Genomic DNA, 21,542 nt, shown 5'->3' with positions numbered 1-21,542 from the left:
TAATTAGTAGTAGAAAATCTAGCAAGTATTCTTCAAAATAAATAGTCGATTGCCTTTAGGTAAAGGTACATCTTACCTATGAATGAGAAATCAACTGCTTTTGAAAGAGTGTAGACTGATTATTTTGAGATCATCTATATGGATATTTTCCATTATATGATTTTATTGCTAAAAAGATATTAACAATTTCATATTTGGGCACTTAAAAACTTGGAAACATAATTTTCTAAACTTCTTTAAAATCTTAGAAAGAGAAAAGATTTGGTGGGCTTCAAACTGTCAAAAATATTTAAAATATGATAGTTTAAAAATTTTGGTTTGCAAGAACAAATGATTTTCAAGAGGATAAAGAGATTTTTACCAGTTAGATTTTAACCAGAAATCTTTGCATAATTAGTATGTGGATGAAAATCAAATGTCAGTGTTTAGTAAGTACAACTAATGATGGCTTTATTCCATTTTTAAATCAACCCATTTCCTGAGAAGCCTTTTCTTATGATAGCTATCAATCCAAGTTTAGAAATAAACTGAACTTAAACCAGGTCTTCAAATTACTGTATTTCAAAGCTTTAAACTAAGATTAAAACAGGCAAACATATATTCAATTACAATGATCTCATTATATTTTAAAATAATTTTGGTAAGCACAAAAATGTACTTCTAATAAAAGTGTTTTTCTTATCTTAAAATTTTTTGTTTACGTGTTTTATAGCGTGCATAATATGTTAGTATTTAGCATAAAGCACATGTAAATTCGATAGTGGAGACGCATGCTTAAAAATTGTTTTGATGGGATGTCCTACCAAAACAGTTTGGAAACCACTGGCTTTAGGACGCTTTAACCTCTGGTTCTGCTTTTAGTTAATTTTCAAAGTGGAGTTCCGATTCTGAAGCTGCTCTTGCATACACGCGTACTAACCCAGGAAAACAAACCAATGCCCCAATTGGCTAAGTCTTCCTCAAATACCCTCAGGGGACGGGTTACTTTCCTCCCCCGCCACGCCGTCTGCTCTCAGGCCGCGGCAGGAGGGTGCGCGCGAGCCTCAGCCTCCGCCCGGAAGTCCGGCCTGGGAGTGCGGAGTCAGAGATTGCACAGGGCAGCGCCATCTGCCGGTGCTCTGAGTCACCGCCGGAAGCCGGCCCGAAAGCAAAGCGGACGTGAAGCATCCACCAAGCTGGAAGAGCAGCGGCAGCGGCCGCAGCAACAGCTGGAATCTCCCAGGTACCAGGGCTGGGAGGGCTCCCGAGCCCTCAGGTTCCCACGGCGGCCGCCTCTAGCCTAGAGTTCCTGCGGAGAGAGGAAGGGAGGAAGGGGGCGAGGAGGCGAGGAAGGGAGGCCAGAGGCAGACGCAGGGGGTTGGGAAAGGAGGAGGAGAGGACTAGGGGAACGACGGCAGGAGGTATCCGGGCAGGAGAGCTGCGGGGCTGGGGTCGCCCTGGCCCCTGCCGTACCCTGGGCCCCCGGCCCGCTTGCTCTGGGGCTCGAAAGTGAGTCTCCAAGGACCGGGCCCCGAGACCCGAGCGCAGGTGCGCGGTGCGCAGACCCGCCCTGGGTCAAAGGGTGGTCTCCGGAGTGGAAGGGCCAAGCGGCCTGCCGCCGCCGCTGCGCTGCGATTTGCTGGCAGTGAGGGCGTGGCCGGGAACCCGAGCCTGGGCGGCGGTTCCCGGACATGGATAGGCGGGAGCTTTGGAGAGAGTGAGTGGGAGGACCGCAGGGTCAGCAGGAAGACTGTGGCGCCCACTGCCTCCTCGCCCGGAGTTTGCATGGAGCCTTGGGCAAGTTCGCAGAGGTGCTGGGTCAATGCCACCTACAGCACAAGTCCCTGTCCCTTCTGCGATCCAGCTTATTGCGTGCACCTCCCCTCCCCTCCTCTTGTTCTCCCCTTCCTGCAACTTCTCATTCTTCTTTTTCTTCTTCTCCCTCCCTCCCTCCCTCCCCTCCCCTCCCTTCCCTCCCTCCCTCCCCTCCCCTCCCTTCCCTCCCTCCCTCCCCTCTCCTCCCCCCTCCCCCCTCCCCTCCCTCCCTCCCCTCCCCTTCCTCCCCTCCCCTCCCCTCCCTCCCCTCCCCTCCCTTCCCTCCCTCCCCTCCCCTCCCTCCCAGTCACCCAGCCTAACAGTTCCATCTTCTAGTCTTTAGTGCAGAAATTTCCTCTGTATTAGGCAGTCCCTGGTCTATGGCAGTGGTCTACCGGCAGGGTCCACAGCCTTTTTACCCACCAAATGGTGAGACGCAATATTTTTCTAAAACTTAGGTATAGCATTTGTTTGAAAACCGTTCCTGGCTTTCCAGACCATAGCTCAAGTCCAAACCTTTAAACCTGGCGTGAGGGGCCCCTCCTGCCTCACGCATCAGTTCTCTCACAGGAGACACACCCACCCAGGGCCCTGGGTCCCCGCACAAACCATGGCCTTCCTCTACATTCTTTGTACCTGCCTATCCCGCAGCCACAGCCCTAACATTCACCTCCCTCTTTCACCACCTTCAGGAGCTCCTGCCCAGTCCTGTTTCCCTTCTCCTGAACTCCTAAAGAGAATTCATTCTGCTTTACTGTGGGCTTCCTTAGCACTTTGTCGGTTTTCTTGGTACGGAGTGCACAGCCAGCTTGAAACCATGCATTCATGCATGTGTATCTCCCCAAGGGTGGGAGCTCCCAGTCAGGAATTATGGCAGTTGTTTTTTTTTTTTTTCTTCAAAATCATATAAGGACAATTGGACATAAGTGCTCTTTGAACAGATTCACTTTGGGATGTGAGTATGGGATGGGGGAGTGGAGCAGGGAGATGACAGGCATTCAAGGCCCCCAGGAGAGAATGATGCTGAGTACAGTCAGCCCTCTCCTCTATCACTGGTTCTGCACTTGCACATTCAACCAAAAGCAGATGGAAAGTATTTGAAAAAAATTCTAGAAAGTTCCAAAAAGGAAAACTTGAATTTGCGCCCTCTGGCAACTATTTACGTAGCATTTACATTGTATTAGGGATTGTAAGTAATTAGAGCTGATTTAAAGTATACAAGAGGATGTGTGTAGGTTATAAGCAAATACTATACCATTTTATATAAGGGACTTGAGCATCCTTGGATTTTGGTATCCACGGGGGTCCTGAAACCAATCCCCCATGGATACCGAGGGACAACTACTTGGAAGAGAAGGCTTGCTTTTGTGGCTGAATCTGTCAGTTTTTTCTGAGACCTGAGGACAGTATTTAATTGTTCTGACCTTGTTTGTTCACCTGTAAAAGGAAAATGAGTTTAATGCCAATCCATTTTACTAGCTGGAAATAAAATCTTTTCACTGGTGTGAGCTGGGGCACATCTGAGAGGTGCACTGGTGTGTGTGTGCGACGGTGTGTCAGTGCTGGGGGTGAGATGCTGATGGGAAGTACTCTGCTGCTGACCAGCACCTGGATGTTGAAAAGGAATGGAGGTGAGGAAATGAGATGAAGAAAGAGGCAATATGGAAGAAACCAGAAATAGACATTTACAATTAAGAGCAGTTACAATGTAAAGAGGAAATTGATGTGATATTCCAGTTCATTCCTTTGCCTTTTCATATTGGACAACTATACACACACACACACACACACACACACTCACACACTCATCAGCCCAAGCTTATGTCTGCTTCACCTTGGTTCCTGTAAAACAAAGAACGTTGCCCTCCATCCAGTTCTACAAGGATCAAGTCATTAGCCATTGCAGTCACTGACCTACAGTGCACGCTGAAAGGAATTCAGGATGAAAAACAGGATGAGGCACTCTGTGCTTTGGGAAAACAGCCTCCTTAGAGAGAGGTATCGCAGGAAAAAATTTTAATGAACCCAGATTCTTGCACTTCTCCTACGTAGGAAAGCACTAAAATCACTAACTGAGATATCTGGTCCTCGTGACTAGCAGTAACCCTTTACTGATATGTATGTCTGACTGTGTGCATTCCCTAAAATCATGCTTCTCCCCCTACCTCCTCGGAGCTCTCTGAGAGGCTGTCTCCCAGCCTACAGTCCTCAGTAAGACCCCCGAATAAAACTTAGCTCACGACTTAATCTCACGTTGTACATTTTTTATTTCAGTCCACAGGTCAAAACTCTTATGCTCATGTAAGATCAAATCCAAATTTATTCCTGTCTTTCATCTCCAGTTTACCTAATTCTTTCCTTCTTTGAGTCTCTTTGGTGCCACCTTCTGGTAGGCGCAGTGCTATCAAGTTTGAATATCCCTCCTGGCTCCTAGGTTTTTATTTTCCGAAACATCCTCAAGTGTAAGGTGAGGAAATGTGGGGTGAGAAGTGGCCTGGAGGCAGGCTAAGGCTTGCTCTGCGGTGGGACTTGCCCACTGCAGACACATCAGCCTTGCAGCCCTCGGGTTCAAGCCCTGCAGCTGACGGCTCTGGAGGGACTTACTAAAGTGAGGGCAGTGAGGAACTTAACACTGTGTCCTCTATTAAATGACCTGTTAAGTATAGAGCACTGTTTTCAAATTGTGCCATTGTTGTATTTTCTTGGTTGACTTTTTTTTTTTTCTGGTACGCGGGCCTCTTACCGCTGCGGCCTCTCCCGCTGCGGAGCACAGGCTCCGGACGCGCAGGCTCAGCGGCCATGGCTCACGGGCCCAGCCGCTCCGCGGCACGTGGGATCCTCCCGGACCAGGGCACGAACCCGCGTCCCCTGCATCGGCAGGCGGACTCCCAACCACTGCGCCACCAGGGAAGCCCCTGGTTGACGTTTTAATACATTTTTTTCAAACTTTAAAGAATGTGCACTGGTTTGGGCTGTTGTTTTATATTTAGAGTGTGAACTTCACACCGTTTCTTTTTTTTTTTTTTCCCACCACCCTTTTTTTTTCTTTTAAACCAGAGACATCTCCTCTTGAAAAAAATATCTTAGAAGGAAGCTTCAAAGGAACCATTCAACAGTGAAGAGGCTCCGGTTAAAACAGTTGTGTTCCCCACCCACTTTCCCCTCCTGCCCCTGAGGCCCAGAAGACCCACCTCCTCCAAGTCGAAATGAAATATACTTTCAAGACTGCTGCAGGAGGCCCTTCTAGTCCACTGGGGAACTGAAAGAAGAAGGACCAGGGAATGGCCCATCTGTTTATAAAAATGAGCGCATGCATGATGACCCTTATCTCTAGGTGGAGTTTCCAGTACTTTTCTTGTTTGCTAATTTTCCAAATTGGAACATATTTTTCTTGTGTAGCTTTACAATTTTTGAGTTACAAATATACATACCAATTGAAAAAAAGATAGCATAATAGAAAAAATAGCTTATAGCATCATGGGATTATGGGTGACGATTTGTGCTTTTATGTTCCAAAATGTCTTCAACTGTAACAGCAGAGAGATTCAGGGAAAACAAGATGAGCTGATGAACTTTAGTAATTTACTGACTAGCAGCCCAGGTTTCTAGAAGGTTTAATAGAAATAAATGCAACATTTATAAAATTTTTCTAAAAGTATAAAAATTAATACGCTGCAAAAGCTTTTCACAACTTGCAGCAAGGTGCCTGCTGCGATTGTGCTCCCACCATCCCACAGAGACGATCTTCCTTGACAATTACATTTTAAAGGGATGGCTGCTAGGGACTTGAGAAGGATTGTCTTGGGCTGTAAAATAGGAAGGAGGCTTTTCAAAATGTTTACCTCTCAAAGGAGCAGAGGAAGAAATTATGATGACAAATTGCCTAAAGTAAGTGCTCTAAGGAAAGAGAGGTCAGGCACCAGAGGCAGGAAGAAGCTTGTCTAAAGTTTAGTCAAGCTGGGGGGGAAAGTGAAGCCTGGATCCAGAATTAGTGCCTGATTCAAAGTGTGCGTCTGATGACTGGAGATTTGGGCTTCATGTTCTACCTCCGTGCCCAGGGGCTCCCTTCACAGCTCCCAGACCAGTTTCAACAGCTCCAGTGGAAAATGGTGTATTGTTTTCGAGTCCTTCTGATTTAAAGTAAATTTCGTGTCTTCCCAGGAGCCCACATTTTAGGGCAGACCATCCCAGAAAAACCCTCCAAAATCTGTTGAAATCCATCCGGCTGTTTTCATGTGACATCGTGACAGAAATGTCATTTTTATTTATAGTATATTATAATTCATAGAACATTGCTTATAAATTACGCCAGAGACAGCAAACTGAAGAACTATTAGTCATAGGGGGATTTATCTTACAGTTCTGGAGGTCAGAAGTCCGTAAGATATTGGCAGAGCTACATTGTAAGTCTGGAGGCTCTAGGGCAGAGTCCGTTCCCTTGCCTTTTGCAGCTCCCAGAGGCTGCCTGCGTTCTGTGTCTCCACACCGTCCTGACCTTTGCGTCCATCCTCACTTCTCCTTCTCTGGCTCTGACCCTCCTGCCTTCCTCTTATAAGAAGCCTGTGATTACACTGAACCCACCTGATGATGCAGGTGACTCCATCTCAAGATCCTTAGTTCAGTCACATGTAAGATAACATCGCCACAGGTTTTGGAGATTCAACATGGATGTCTGGGGATGCAGTTATCCTGCTGACCATACCCAGTGTCCACAGACAGGGGTGGAGGTGTGACTAGTGACTAGTGCACAGTGGCTAGTGGAGGGCATGGCTAACGTGCTTCTGTGTTGTGCTTTGGGTACAGACCTTCACTGATGGATGATCTCTCTGAAGCAAATGGCACTTTTGCCATCAACTTATTAAAACTGCTGGGTGAAAAGGACAACCTGCGAAACGTGTTCTTCTCTCCCCTGAGCCTCTCCTCTGCCCTGACCATGGTCTTAATGGGGGCCAAAGGAAACACTGCGGCGCAGATGTCCCAGGTATGCGTGCCCACCACAAAGGAAGACCAAGGGCGGGCTTCCTCTGTGCTTTCATAGAGCTGGTCTGTTCATCCTTCACTCCAGCTGATGGAAGCCAGTGAGGCTGGGAGGTGGGAGGGGCACCGTGGTGAGGGAGAGAAAGCAGACATGGGTGGAAAGGTGAATTGTGTAAGACGGAATCTCCTTCTAGTTTTCATGGGAGAAATCAAGTCACTACGTTATTTTCTGCATCTTTGATAAGAAAGGTGAACTAAAATTCTGTTCCACAAAAAGGCCAAGAATTTCCACTTTGTTCTATTTTAAACTTTTGCTAACATTGTATTTCAAATTGAAATGCAACTGTGTAAATGAACCTTTTTGTTAAATCGGTTGTTTCTAGTGTACAATTATGCATAAGTGGAAGACGAATGCAACACAAATGAGGACTTACATCTTCTGGAGTTTTTTAGAGGGAATATATTATCTGATTGATCTGAAATGGGTTATATGTGCGCTTAGCTACCAATGAAGTAGTGGATATTACTTTAGGAAAGTAGACCTTCCCCTATTTATGTCTTAGTTGCTTTGACTGTCTGGTGAATGTATCCCAGAAAACTGTCATATACACATCATGTTCCCCCTAATAGCGGGGTGCGCAGACACCCCCCAGAAGCGTGTCCACGGCCACAGTTGAATCCCTGGTGGCTCTTTCTTCCAGCTCCCTGGAGGAATGAGGCTTTGGACTGGGGTTGTTGGGAGATAAGGGAACAGCCTTGATTCTCACTCTGACCTGACATTTAAGTCACAGTCTGGTCTGGAGGACTTCTGTGGAATTGCTAATGAAACATTTCTGCTCATCTTGTCTTCTGTGGGTCATTCCCGCTACCTGTTTGTTCTGTTCTGTCTCCCTCCTGAGTTATTACGTGCTGTCTTCCTGGCATAGATAAATCTCCTAGAGCAGGGCTTTCCACCTGGGGGCGATTTTTCCTCCCTGGAACAGTTGACAAATTCTGGACAGAGTTGGTGGTCATAACCAAGAGGTGCTACTGACATCTAGTGAGCAGAGGCCAAAAATGCAGCTGAATATCCTAGGATGTGCAGGCTAGCCTCCCGACAAAGTATGTGGCCCCAAAAGTCTATACTGCCAGGTTGAGGAACCTGTGCTAGACGGTTAAACAAAACTCATTTTAAAATAGGATTCGCGGTGATTTTCAGTGTAGAAATTTGTTTGGAAATAGCTCTTTGGGGGAGAAATGGCATGTCAAAAGTTGCCGTTCTCGTCTTCTATTACCAGGCACTTTGTTTGAACAAAGGTGGAGATATTCACCAAGGATTCCAGTCACTTCTCATGGAATTGAACAAATCTGGCCCTCAGTACTTGCTCAGAACTGCCAACAGACTCTTTGGGGAAAAGACATGTGATTTCCTGCCAGTAAGTATTGCTCGTACACCGATGAAAAAGAAATTGAAAATAATACAGAAACTACAGAAGAGCAGAGATAAAGTGTAGCTCTGCTGCCTTAAAAATGTGCTTTGGGCTTCCCTGGTGGCGCAGTGGTTGAGAGTCCGCTTGCCGATGCAGGGGACGCGGGTTCGTGTCCCGGTCCGGGAAGATCCCACGTGCCGTGGAGCGGCTGCGCCCGTGAGCCATGGCCGCTGAGCCTGCGCGTCCGGAGCCTGTGCTCCGCAACGGGAGAGGCCACAACGGTGAGAGGCCCGCGTACCGCAAAAAAAAAAAAAAAAAAAATGTGCTTAGAATTATATTTTGTAATTGTAATTTTGAATTTTATGATTCCTTCTGAATTCTGTCCTTTGAAAAAGTATTGTCTCTGATACATCTTCCCAGATATCAATTTCAATTTGTCCATCTTCCTGCACCCAGACCTGCCTCTCCCCCTTGATCCCCTTCTCAGTGACCACATCACTCTCGCCATCCCCTGATCTCATCTCTGATTTTTGGGCTGTTTCTGTGGAGCTGGCCTCGCAAAATCTCTTAGATTTGTCCTGTCTTCTGAATCACCACCGCCATTGCCGGGTCCAGACTCTCACATCTTCTACACTGTTACTTTAATTGTTTCCTAATGGATCTCTCCAAACTCAGCCTAGTCTTTTCACACTACTGACAGAATAATCTTTCTAAAATTAAAATCTGTTCATAAAAAATAAGGTTTTGAACCTGGGTAGTTCCTATTTACTGCAACATATAATTCCAAAGCTCCCTAGTCCAGTAAAAGCCTGCCATTGTTCAATAAGTGAAGTCCAAAAAATTATGCCACATAATATGCAGAGTGATGCTATCTTAAGATTAATGAAATGATCAGGACAAGTCCGGCCATCTTATTGGCCACAGTTCCAAGGGTTATTTTGTTAGAATCAGATATAATCGTGTTCTCGCTGCTGTTGGGTGCTACCCTGTGGAGGTTGCCTGCTCTGGGCTTAAATATTATTGGAGCTGATTCTGGATCCCTCAGCTAGTTAGGTTTTCTAGGATAAGCACTCGTGATTCCAGGAATCTCCTGGTTAATTGATATTCATTTTTGAATATCAGACTGACCTTTGAATACTGTAATTGGGGAATACTGGGGACACAGGGAACCATTCTCCACTTCTCTTGGTTGCTTGGGTCCTTCTTCTCTCTACATCTTCTTTCTTCTGTAGAAGCTAAAATGTTTGAGAACAGGAGATGGGCGGAGGATGGGAGCCCATTGCCAGGCACATTATATCAGAAAACAAGTTTTCCTGAGGTGAGTTATCCTTGGGTTTAATGTATTGCAGATAACAACCTTCTTGATTTTATCCCAGCTTATGTTCCATGGCTCATCCCTTGTCACTGTTTTCCCTAATACCCTACACACACACACACACACACACACACACACACACACACACACACACACACACACACACACACACACACACACACACACACACACACACACACACACACACACACACTGAACCTGTAAGATTTGTTGATAATCTAGTTCTACTGTGGAGCCTCCCAGTCATTCCCTAAGGATGCTTCAGACACTGTGGTTGGTGCTGATGATACAGAAATGAGTAAAACAGGGCTAACCACCTAGCAGGGGAGACAAAATCAGACAAAGTCAACATGGAGTTTAAGCGCTTGACAAGAATGTTCACGGGCTGTGTTGTGCATGGCTGCCGCCGTCTGTATTCTCAAAACATATTGGAGGGGCTTCCCTGGTGGCGCAGTGGTTGGGAGTCCGCCTGCCGCTGCAGGGGACACGGGTTCGTGCCCCGGTCCGGGAAGATCCCACGTGCCGCGGAGCGGCTGGGCCCGTGAGCCATGGCCGCTGAGCCTGCGCGTCCGGAGCCTGTGCTCCGCAACGGGAGAGGCCACAGCAGTGAGAGGCCCGCGTACTGCAAAATAAATAAATAAATAAAATTGGAATTACTGTGTGTATATGTTTCTCCCTCAGCAGACTGTGAGCCACCTCAGGTCCAAGGTCATGTCTTCACCCTGGTGTCCAGCACCTGGCACAGTACTAGGCACAAAGCCAGCAGTCTATACATTTTGATTAATTGCATAAATGAGTCTTAAAGTACAGGGTGCCCTGTGCAAGCATTTGTGCTAGAAACACGTTAAGAAAGAAATGTTTTCACACTTTTAGGAAACTTTGACAAGTGGAATGTGGCCAAACTAGGTATTTTGCATTTGTAGGCTTTTAAGGAATCCTGCCAGAAGTTCTATCAGGCAGACCTGGAGGAACTGAACTTTTCTAAAGACACTGAAGAATGCAGGAAACACGTAAATGACTGGGTGACGGAGAAGACTGAAGGTGAGAGATTTTAATTTCAGGAGATGTGGTGTTATGAGGGACACAGAGCTGAGATTGCCGGATGTGACCTCCACGGGTGGCCACTGTGACCCTAACCTGGGATGTGACCTCCACGGGTGGCCACTGTGACCCTGTAACCTGGGATGTGACCTCCACGGGTGGCGACTGTGACCCTGTAACCTGGGATGTGACCTCCACGGGTGGCCACTGTGACCCTGTAACCTGGGATGTGACCTCCACGGGTGGCCACTGTGACCCTGTAACCTGGGATGTGACCTCCACGGGGTGGCCACTGTGACCCTGTAACCTGGGATGTGACCTCCACGGGTGGCCACTGTGACCCTGTAACCTGGGATGTGACCTCCACGGGTGGCCACTGTGACCCTGTAACCTGGGATGTGACCTCCACGGGGTGGCCACTGTGACCCTGTAACCTGGGATGTGACCTCCACGGGTGGCCACTGTGACCCTGTAACCTGGGATGTGACCTCCATGGGTGGCCACTGTGACCCTGTAACCAGTGGCCTGTTTATGTGTGTTTGCTGGGCTTTCAGGCCATTGATGCAATTCTGATATTTTTCTTGGGCTTACGAAGTGGTGATTTCTGAAAAATGCTTAAACCTAATGTTAGTCTCTCAGATGCCCTCCCCTCTGGAAGGTAATGGAACATCCCCGAAAAATGCTTCCTCTTTGGTTGCCCCATTTAACTTCTACCTGCGAGGACACTGCCGTGCTCTAAGGGCAGGACATTCCATTTAGGTTATAGCTGAGGTGGGACAACGTTTCATGTCACCTCCCAGTGGTGATGTGAGCTGCTCTAGTTTCATCCACAGCCCTCTCCTGCCCTCTGAACTTGGCTGTGGCTAAGTTTGCTTTTCTGAATTTGCTCCAGATTCTGGAAGTGCAGCTACTGTGGAGCATACAGGGTGCCCTGTCCAGACACATTCTGTCTCAGCAGAAACATTTCTGCCAGTTCTCAATTAGAGTGCAGAGAAAAAGGATGTGCTTTTCAGAACTCTAAGTACTCAGCACGTAATTTAGAGACGTCAGCAGGCGGGGAGGTTACGTCACTCGTTTGTTCACATGCCCACCTGGCACTCATTATTCCATCCGTTCCATCTTATGGCGCATCCACTGCGCGTCAGGCAGCCACAATACCCGTGATCACGCAGGCAGCCAACGACCATCGGAAGGGAAGAGCCTTTCACGTTGATATTTTCGTACGTCACGTGTGTAGTGGTCTCTGGCTCTCCAGTTGATCTAGCAGCACTGAGTCACCTAGGGAAGCCAGAAGCTTCTCCACACCTCACCCTCCCTCCACCACCCACTTCCCCCTCCACGGCTGCTCACACCCTTCCTTCCAACAGGTTGACCACCCAAGATTTCCCGGAATAGCAGAGCTGGAGGGGGGGTTGGGGATCACCTTGTCTCCGCTCTCATTGGACAACTCAATTTGGGCCCCTTTATTGCATCCCCCTAATTCTTTTGCCCCATTCCCTCCCTCCAGGAAGCTGCCTTCTCCCATTTACAGATCTGTATCCCCATCCTTTGGAAGCCTCTTCTCACCTAAATGAGACTTGAAGGTGGGCACAGAGCAACGATTCTTAATCAGAATCAACCTCTAGGGGATATCTGGCCATAACTGAAGACATTTTCAGTTGTCATAGTTGGGGGAAGTGATACTGGCTAAACATCCTAAACACATAGGACCATCCCCCAAACAAAGAATTATGTGGCCTAAAATGCCAGTAGTGGCGTGGCTGAGAAATGATGGTGCCAAGGTCGAGAAGCTTACAGTTGGAATCGAGACTCTTGGGTTATTTTCTCAGCTCAACCACTTGGTCGCCTATGTGACCTTGAGAAAAAGTCAGGCAAATACTCTGAACCTGAATTTCTACATCTATAAATTGAGGGCAAAATGGTCGTTGACCTGCCTGCTTCAAGATTCTTGTTTAAGGACAAACACTACGCTGTACGTGTGCACAGAATGAAACACCATCACCCCGATTCCTCAGGCAGCCGGAACTACAGGATCCAGCCTTTCCTCCGCCAAGCCTCGGCTTTCAGTGTCAAGAGAACTTTTGTAAAAGAATGTTTATTCTCCCCCAATAGCAATAACTTTCTCTCATACTCTGTACAGGAAAGATTTCAGAGATACTGGGGGCTGGGGCAATCGGTCCTCTGACCAAGCTGGTCCTCGTGAATGCAACCTATTTCAAAGGAAAGTGGAATGAGCAATTTGACAGAAAGCACACAAGGGGAATGACCTTTAAAACCAACAAGGTAGGGACATATTTTTGCAGATATACAGCTACTTTCTAAAGTACTACTCTGGGAAAGGTTGTGAGTGAATGGAAAAACATAATTTATTTCACACTGTCTTGATTCTTAATTTATTATTTCTGAAGGAATTTCATGCCCCCTATTTATCGCTTATTGGAATGGGAAAGAGAAAAACGAAAATAATTGTTAGATCATTTTGTTTTTGGATCCTCGGTCAAATCGATCTTCTCTCTCTGGTCGTGTTATTTGGATTGAAAGAAACTGTCTTCTAAGCCTTGGAATTATGTTTGTATTTTACTGTCACTGTTGTATTTAGACACTTTCTTGCAACAGTCAGTGACAACTGTGACTATTTATTGCCTTAGAATTCATGGCTGTACAATTCCTAATACAAGAAAAAAAGTGTTAGCAAATGTCCAGGCCAGCTTTGTTTTTATTTATTCTTGGAACTTCTTAAGAAATAAAAATTATACATATTTAAGGTGTACAAGGTGAGGGTTTGATAAACATATACATAGTGAAATGATTACCGCAGTCAAGCTAATTAAAATATCTTTCCCTCACATAGTTACCATATATTTTCTGTGATGACAGCACCTGAAATCTACCCTCTTAGCAAATTTCCAGTATTTGATACGGTATTATTAACTATAGCATCATGTTGTATATTTGATTTCTAGAATTACATGCCTAACTTTGAAAACACTTTTCTCCATTCACTTTTGAATATGATAACGGCTGGGGTCAGTAACTGTTAGCTTGGAATTTGACCTCCATCCGCTTGATAACAGTGTATTACACAAAAATTTATAAATCTAGAATATATTTGATGCAAGCTTTAAAAATGGTGGACCCTAGACATCTGATCAAGGTTCCCCCTTCAAGAAAAGCAAGGCCATAAAGCCAATTATATAATTGAGCAAGTTTTCAGAATAGAAGTATAACTCCCGGGGCTTCCCTGGTGGCGCAGTGTTAAGAATCCGCCTGCCAATGCAGCGGACATGGGTTCGAGCCCTGGTCCAGGAAGATCCCACATGCCGCAGAGCAACGAAGCCCGTGAGCCACAACTACTGAGCCCGCGTGCCCAGAGCCCGTGCTCCGCAACAAGAGAAGCCACCGCAACGAGAAGCCCGCGCACCACAACAAAGAGTAGTAGCCCCCGCTCGCCGCAACCAGAGAAAGCCCGCGCGCAGCAACGAAGACCCAACGCAGCCAAAAATAAATAAATAAATTTATTGGGGAAAAAAAAAGTATAACTCCCTTTGGCCTATATACCTTTTCCAACCAGATCTTTCTGCCTAAAGACCTGAATATTAGTTAAATTTCCCCTTAACTTGGAGAAATAATTTTATTTTTTTAGATATATATATATATTTTTTAATGAATTTATTTTTGGCTGTGTCGGGTCTTCGTTTCTGTGCGAGGGCTTTCTTTAGTTGCGGTGAGCGGGGCCACTCTTCATCGCGGTGCGCGGGCGTCTCACTGTCGCGGCCTTCTCTTGTTGCAGAGCACAGGCTCCAGACGCGCAGGCTCAGTAGCTGTGGTGCGCGGGCTTAGTTGTTCCGCGGCATGTGGGATTTTCCCAGACCAGGGCTCGAACCCCTGTCCCCTGCATTGGCAGGCAGATTCTCAACCACTGCGCCACCAGGGAAGCCCGAGAAATAATTTTTTAATTAAAAGGTCCCTGGGAGTGCTTCTCTACCCATCTTCTCAAAAGAGAAAAAAAAAAACACAATTTCTTCTGAGAATAATATAGTTTTGTGTCTCTCTATATTCATCAATTGATTCTCTCCCGCCTCATAATACTTGATCTGCTGGGGCAACAGAATGTTATACTCAACACTAATATGTAATAATGAAGACTTTACATCAATCAGCGTAAGTGCATAGAAATAATAATTATATGTACCTAGGGATTCTGCGAATCAGACATATCTTTTAGTGCACTGCGCTCATTTTTCAGTAATTTGATTTTAATGTTGTATTCTTATTAGGAGAAGAAGACAGTGCAGATGATGTTTAAGCAAGCTGAATTTAAAATGGGGTATGTGGAGGAGGTGCACGCCCAGGTCCTGGAGCTGCCCTACGTGGAGGGGGTGCTGAGTATGCTCATTTTACTGCCTGATGACAACACAGATCTCGCTGTGGTAAGCCCTTGGCAATGAGTCTGAGTGTCCATGGATCCAGGCTAAGCTCATTTTTAAAAGTCCATCCACCAGATAGCATTTGAGGAATTTCCAATTTAGGATTATTTTAAGGAGTGCTAAATGAACACCACTGCATGTCTTTGGGCGAACATGTGTATGCATTTCCTGTTGAGGGTACAACTAGGAGTGGAATTGCTGGTATTGACAAATTTTGATGAAGCTTAGAAGAGAGACTTCCAAAAATATAAGAACATTATTATTTATTTTGAAGGGAGGGTCTAGCTGAGAGCCCAATAATTACTGAACAAAAGGACAGGAAAAGGATAAGAATGGATCTGGGCCGTGTTCCTCAAACATTAATGTGCATATTAACCTAATGGGATCTTGTTAAAATGCAGACTTTTATTTGGGGGGAGTTATGGCCTGAGATTTTGCATTTCTAACAAGATTCCAAGTGATGCAGATGCCGTTGGTCATAGACCAACTTGAGGAGCAAGCGTCTAAAGTACAGGTGAGGAATTTATCTCAGACACGAGGAAGACATCTTCCCGTGATGGAAAGTGGGGGTTCAGGATGGGGAAAGTAACTTTGTAGGGTGGGAGGCACAGGAGTGATAGTATGCTCGTTATCTGGCTCTCTGGGGTGGAGGGGAAGCATTATGATATTTAGTGACTCCTGCGGTGTAAATACCCCCACCATGGCTGAAGTTAGGCTCCCGAGGGTTTAACAATTGACTCTCTCCGGAGATACAAGCCAGCTCCAGCCCACCGCCTGCACACCAGCACACCGCTGTAAGGCTAGGGCCTGCCTGATCTCCCTGGCTTCTCCATGGAATCAGGAAGGTCCTGGCATAAGCAAGGATGAGCTCTGTCACGGCGACTTGAGAAGAAAATTAGGAGAGTCTAGGAATAGAGCTGACATCCAAACCCAGCTGTCACGGGAGAGGAGAACTCACCTGGACTCCAGGTGGTGAAGGGAAGTGGGGACGCAAGTGGAAGCCCCCTCTTCCTCCTTTATTTCTTCCCTGTGGATAAACAGAATGAGTTCTGGGTCTTGTAGGTTTTGAAACTCCAGGGCAGGCAGAGGGCAAACAAGGATGCCAGAAGCAATCGTCCTGTGGAATTCCCCATTGCTGCTCTCCCCTCCCCAGAATCCACATCTTCCTTCCTGTTCAGATGATCCCTGATTTCCCCATTTTTCATCCATCAGAGTTCTGAGCCATGCTTTGTCTCCCTTTTGTCGAACAAGTTCTCAAACTCATGGTAAAATGTTTCGCATGAATACAATCAATTGGTTATGAGAATTTTCTAAACTAAAAAAATGCTTGAAATGAATTTGCTACAGATAGTTAAAAATAAAACCCTATCTTTGTCTCAGGTGTTTTCTATCTGTTCTTCTCTTGTGTCCATAAAACAAGGAAAATGCAAGAATTTGAGGGGAAATCCAGGTGTGTTTATAAGAGGAAATATCCCTTAGATTGTCTTGGACTAGATGTCACCATCTAACTGCAGGTCATGCGTGTGTGTGGAGGTGTTAATGAGTGGGGGGATGGGTGGGTACCAGGCTCTTGTCATCTAGCTTTTAAGATTTAACTCTTCATTATTTCAGGTGGAAAAGGCACTTACATATGAGAAGTTCAGAGCCTGGACAAATCCAGAAAAGCTGACTAAGGATAAAGTTCAAGTTTTTCTTCCCAGATTAAAGCTGGAGGAGAGTTATGACTTGGAGGCTTTTCTTCGAAGTTTAGGAATGACTGATGCTTTTGAGGAAGCCAAGGCCGACTTTTCTGGAATGTCAGCCAAGAAGAACGTGCCCATGTCCAAGGTCGTGCACAAGTGCTTTGTAGAGGTCAACGAGGAGGGCACGGAGGCAGCTGCGGCCACCGCGGTGGTCAGGAACTCCCTGTGCAGCAGAACTGAGCCAAGATTTTGTGCAGACCACCCTTTCCTTTTCTTCATCAGGCACCATGAAACCAACAGCATTTTGTTCTGCGGCAAGTTCTCTTCTCCATAAAGAGCTGCAGTCCTTGTACGTCACTCTGCCTACCCTGCCTTACTTCAAATTCCCTGTGACCAAATTGATGCGGTGGTTTGAATGCCAAAATAAAGTGTAATTATGATAACAGGACCCCCTCACAGAGTTGTTGAGAGGATTTAATAGGTTGATAAAGAGGTTAGAGCAATACCTGCTATAGTTGTACACAGTATCATTATTAGACAAGAGTCAATTGCATTTTTATGCATCTAAAATGCAATAGTTAGAAAATGTAATTAATTTTGCACTAAAAATATAATGTTCTTAGGAATGATAATTAACAAAAGATAAGCAAGACTGTTATGTTGAAAATTATAAAGTGCTATTGACAGTCATTAACGATGACCAAAATAAATGGACATATTTCATATCATGAATAGACCTTGAGTTAAAAAATTGTCAGTTCTCCCCCACTTGTCCTATTGATGTAATGTAATTCTAATCCAAATTCTAGCAATGCTTCTATGGAACCTGACAAGTTTATTTAAAAATTTATATGAATAAGCAAAAGGCCAAAATTTATAACACATTTCTAAAGAAAAAGATTAAGTTGCAGAGCTCTGCTCTACTAGATATTGAAGCTTGTCATAAAGCCCTGGTAATACAGTGTGGTGTTTACACAGGGATAGACAAACAGATTAATAGTACAGAAGAGCCCAGAAGCGTACTTATTCATATATGAAATGTGAAACAGAAAAGAATTGGTATTAGAGGTCAATAGGAAAATGACAGCCCAATACAGTATGCTGGGGAAAAATTCCTTATTTAAAAGAAGAAAACAATTATTGAGATAGTAAACACTTAACGAGAAATGAAAATTTTATATACTTTACAAGAAAATATAGCAGAATATTGTATGACTTTAGGGAAAGGAAGGATTTTTTTTTTTTTCGCCATGCTGCCAGGCTCGCAGGATCTTAGTTCCCCGACCAGGGATTGAACCCACGCCCTTGTCAGTGAAAGCACGGATTCCTAACCACGGACCACCAGGGAATTCCCAAAGAAGGATTTCTTAATCAATATATAAAAAGCAAAACAGTTAAGGTAAACAATGGACAAAATCAACTACATTAAAATACAGGTACTTTAAGTTTAAAATACACCATACAAATTATAAAAATATAAGCACAAACCAGGAGATGACAGTTTAACAAACTTAACCACTAAAGGATAAATCCTTTAGTGGTTAAATAGTGCCATGAAAGAATCTGTAAGAAAACGGCAAACAATCCAGTAGAAAAATTGACATGAAATGGATACTTCACAAAAGAGGAAACAGAAAAGGTCAGTAAACACATGACAAGGTGCTCAATCTCATTCATAAAAGAAAGCAAACTAAAATAGAAATGAGAGGTCAGAGGGGGATGTGACCATGGAGGGAGAGCACAGAGAGATTCACTGTTGCTGGCTTTTGAGGATGGAGGAAAGGGGCCCCGTCAAGGGACGTGGATGGAGAAGCTGGAAAGGACACGGAAATGGATTCTGCCACAGAGCCCTGAGAGAGGGATGCAGCCCTGCAGGCACCTTGGTTTTAGCCCAGAGACTTGCGTTAGACTTCTGACTAGCAGAGCTTTGAGATGGTGAATCTGTGGTGTTATAGGTCACTAAGTTTATAACAGTTTGTTACAGCATCAACAGGAAATGAATACAGCATTCAACACTGATTCTTGGCATTGGCAAATGACAGAAACACATTGCTTTCTAACTTAGAAAAAAGCAATTTATTATCCAGTATCAAGTTAAGAAACGTGCTTGAGGAATAACTAGAACTATGGACCCAAGTGCCTTAGGCTCTTTCTTCATCTCTGGTTTTATTGTTTCTCAGTGTGTCAGCTTCCTTCTTTCCCCACAGCACTTGAAGCAGAGCTCCACCCCTCAACCCCAAAACCATAGTCTTAGGTTGGCCAAATTTTGTTCCATAGCTGTCCATCCTAGAATAAACAACAAGGGCAAAGCAGCTAGGAAACACAGAGATGAACTAGGGACAGTTACTATAATACGTTGCTTGGAAGACTGATCACGTGTCTGCGTTCCACCAAACCTGTTTTGGCCATAACTGAGCTGTGATACGTCTCAGTTCATGGCCTCCTCCTGCCAGTTAAAGACTAACACAACTAGAGAAAACAATTAATTTAAAATAACATTGATCAGGTTATTTAAAAGCATTTGGATCAACAGAACTATCAGAAGCCAAGCTCATCCACTGTGTTGGTTTTTACTGCTGACACTTAACCACCATCCCAGTGGCTTGAGTAAAGGATCTTCGTCTCGCAATTCTGTAGGTCAGTGGCTTACCCCAGTCTTATAGTGTCAAAGTCAGGGTGTCGGCAGGGCTGCCTCCTTTGGGGGTTTTGAGGGAGAATCCATTTCCAGAGACATTCAGGTTACTGGCAGCACTGAGCTCCACGTGGTGGTAGGAATGCTTTCTTGTTGCCTGTCCCTGCTTTCTTGTTGCCTGTCAGCTGGGGGCCTTTTTTGGTGGCTTTCTTCCAGTTTCAAAGTCAGCAATGGTGGTCCAGTCCATCTTATGCTTTTGTAGGGAAGGGAAACTTTACTTCTAGCCACCACCTTAGGTTTTCAGCTGAGGCTCTTTAACAAAAAGATTAGCAAGAGAAAGACAGTTTATTACTGCATGTATTTGTATACACTATTACCAGATATTCCACCCTAGTTAGAAACCCTAGAGAAACTGTATGTTCAAGAGACATGTAAAATAATGCTCATAGCAATACTATTTCATCACAGCAAGAAAAAATGCTAAAAGAAGCCCTAGGAAAAATGCTGAATTATTAAAATGAATAAATTATGTTGTATTCATACCAAGGAATCAGGGCTATCACCTTACTCAGCTCTGGGGCACCATTCACACTGTCAGCACCTTTCATACAGAACACAATGTACAAGGTTGTACAAATTTGTACAGAACACCATATATTAGGGAAAATGAATTAATCACAGCTATCAGCATAAAAATGCAGAGTAAAAATAACAAGTGTCAACTGCATTTGCACAAAGTTAAATAATAAGCAAACTGGTCATTATGTTGTTTAGAGCTACATCTATGTAGTAAAGCTATAGAGAAAAAGCAAAGGACTTGCTAACACAAAATACAGGATAGTACGAAATCCAGGGCAGGGAAAGAATGTAATCAGATCAACAGGAAGCGTCAAAATTATTCCTGATACTCTGTTTCTTAAGTTGGATAGTGGATATTAGATGCTTATTCAACTTACTATTAATCTTTAAATATACATATATGTATATCCATTGTGTTGTATCAGTGATACATTTCACAATAAAAAAAAATTAACAAAAGAATGGAGAAATCATAGTATAATGTGATGCAATGAGGACTAAAACTAGCTAAGAGAAATAAGACTAAATATTGTAAATTTAATAATGGAACTAAAAGTGACTTCCTTATTAAAAGATAAAAATCTTTTAGATTGAAAATGAAAAACGGTGTTTGGTCAAATGTGGTTTTCAATTAGCATACCTCAAACAAAGTGACATCAAGTGAGCAAAGATCTATCAGGGAAATTTAAATAAAGGGACAGCAGGAGTCAAACTATTAATAGCAGAAAAGGTGGACTTTAAGGAAGTGAATTAAAATGGAGAAATGCTGTCTTTTGATATAGAAAGGGTATGATTCATAATGAAGATAAAATTTAAATTTCAACATGCCTCTTTCAATACTGGACAGATGAACATAGAAAAAATAATAGAAATCTGGTAAAAAATATCACCAGTATACTGTACTTCATAATAAGACCCATTTTTGTACATCTTCACACCTCTGAAAGTAAGATATGTCTAGATGTAATTTTCATTGTCCATATATGTTTGTTTTTAGTCATAGATGTCTTTATTTTTTTCACTTCAAGTTATTGTTGATGCTATGTGTGTCGAGTATAGTTGCCATTAATTTTTAAAGATTATATTATTATCTGGCCTTAAAAAATTACTGTAAATGCCAAAAATTACTGAAGTGAAACGGTGATGTGGAATTTGATATTAGAGAAGTGAATATCTAGATTTGGAAGAATGAGTGAAATTCCCAATTTTCTTGCAAAGCAATGACCATAATCCATAATTTATAGGACCTAAGAAAGGACAACCCTATAACCCTGTGTTATAGGTTCCCTATTATACGCTAACATCAAAACTTGCAGAAAGAGCGTCAGTAGCTTGGAAGAAAATCCCAGACAATAGGGCTATGTTTGCTCACGTTTGGTAATGCCCACATACCAAAGTTCTTGCTGGCAGAATAAAGAATACTGTGACGAAAAAATGAACATCTATGGTTTTAAGCCCCATAAACATTTAAAAGAACCAGATTCTGAATATGGTTTTAAGTTATTTTGCAATTTATTTTGAAAATACTGCATTTTACATATGAAGAAGACAATATATATCTAAACACACCTAAAGGAACTCTTTACATATTTATAAATAAAAATTCAAGTGAAACAAAGTATTGTATAATTCAATTGGCACAGCTTTTATTTCCTTAGCAATACA

At 44.0% G+C, this 21,542-nt stretch overlaps 1 protein-coding gene across 1 annotated transcript; it reads left to right on the top strand.

Moving 5' to 3' along the window:
- The first annotated feature begins 1,111 nt into the window (after nucleotides 1–1,111).
- LOC309970270 (serpin B8) lies at nucleotides 1,112–17,483 on the top strand. The gene is made up of 7 exons (XM_082852555.1): nucleotides 1,112–1,222; nucleotides 6,598–6,775; nucleotides 8,049–8,186; nucleotides 10,440–10,557; nucleotides 12,698–12,840; nucleotides 14,835–14,987; nucleotides 16,596–17,483. The coding sequence occupies exons 2-7, from the start codon at nucleotides 6,608–6,610 to the stop codon at nucleotides 16,998–17,000; spliced, it is 1,125 nt and encodes a 374-aa protein (XP_082708681.1). The 5' UTR covers nucleotides 1,112–1,222; nucleotides 6,598–6,607; the 3' UTR covers nucleotides 17,001–17,483.
- Nucleotides 17,484–21,542: the final 4,059 nt, after the last annotated feature.

The sequence above is a fragment of the Leucopleurus acutus genome (genome assembly GCF_964270905.1).
Source record: "Leucopleurus acutus genome assembly, chromosome: 13".
Classification (NCBI taxonomy): domain Eukaryota; kingdom Metazoa; phylum Chordata; class Mammalia; order Artiodactyla; family Delphinidae; genus Leucopleurus; species Leucopleurus acutus.
This window is presented reverse-complemented; position numbering and strand designations above follow the sequence as displayed.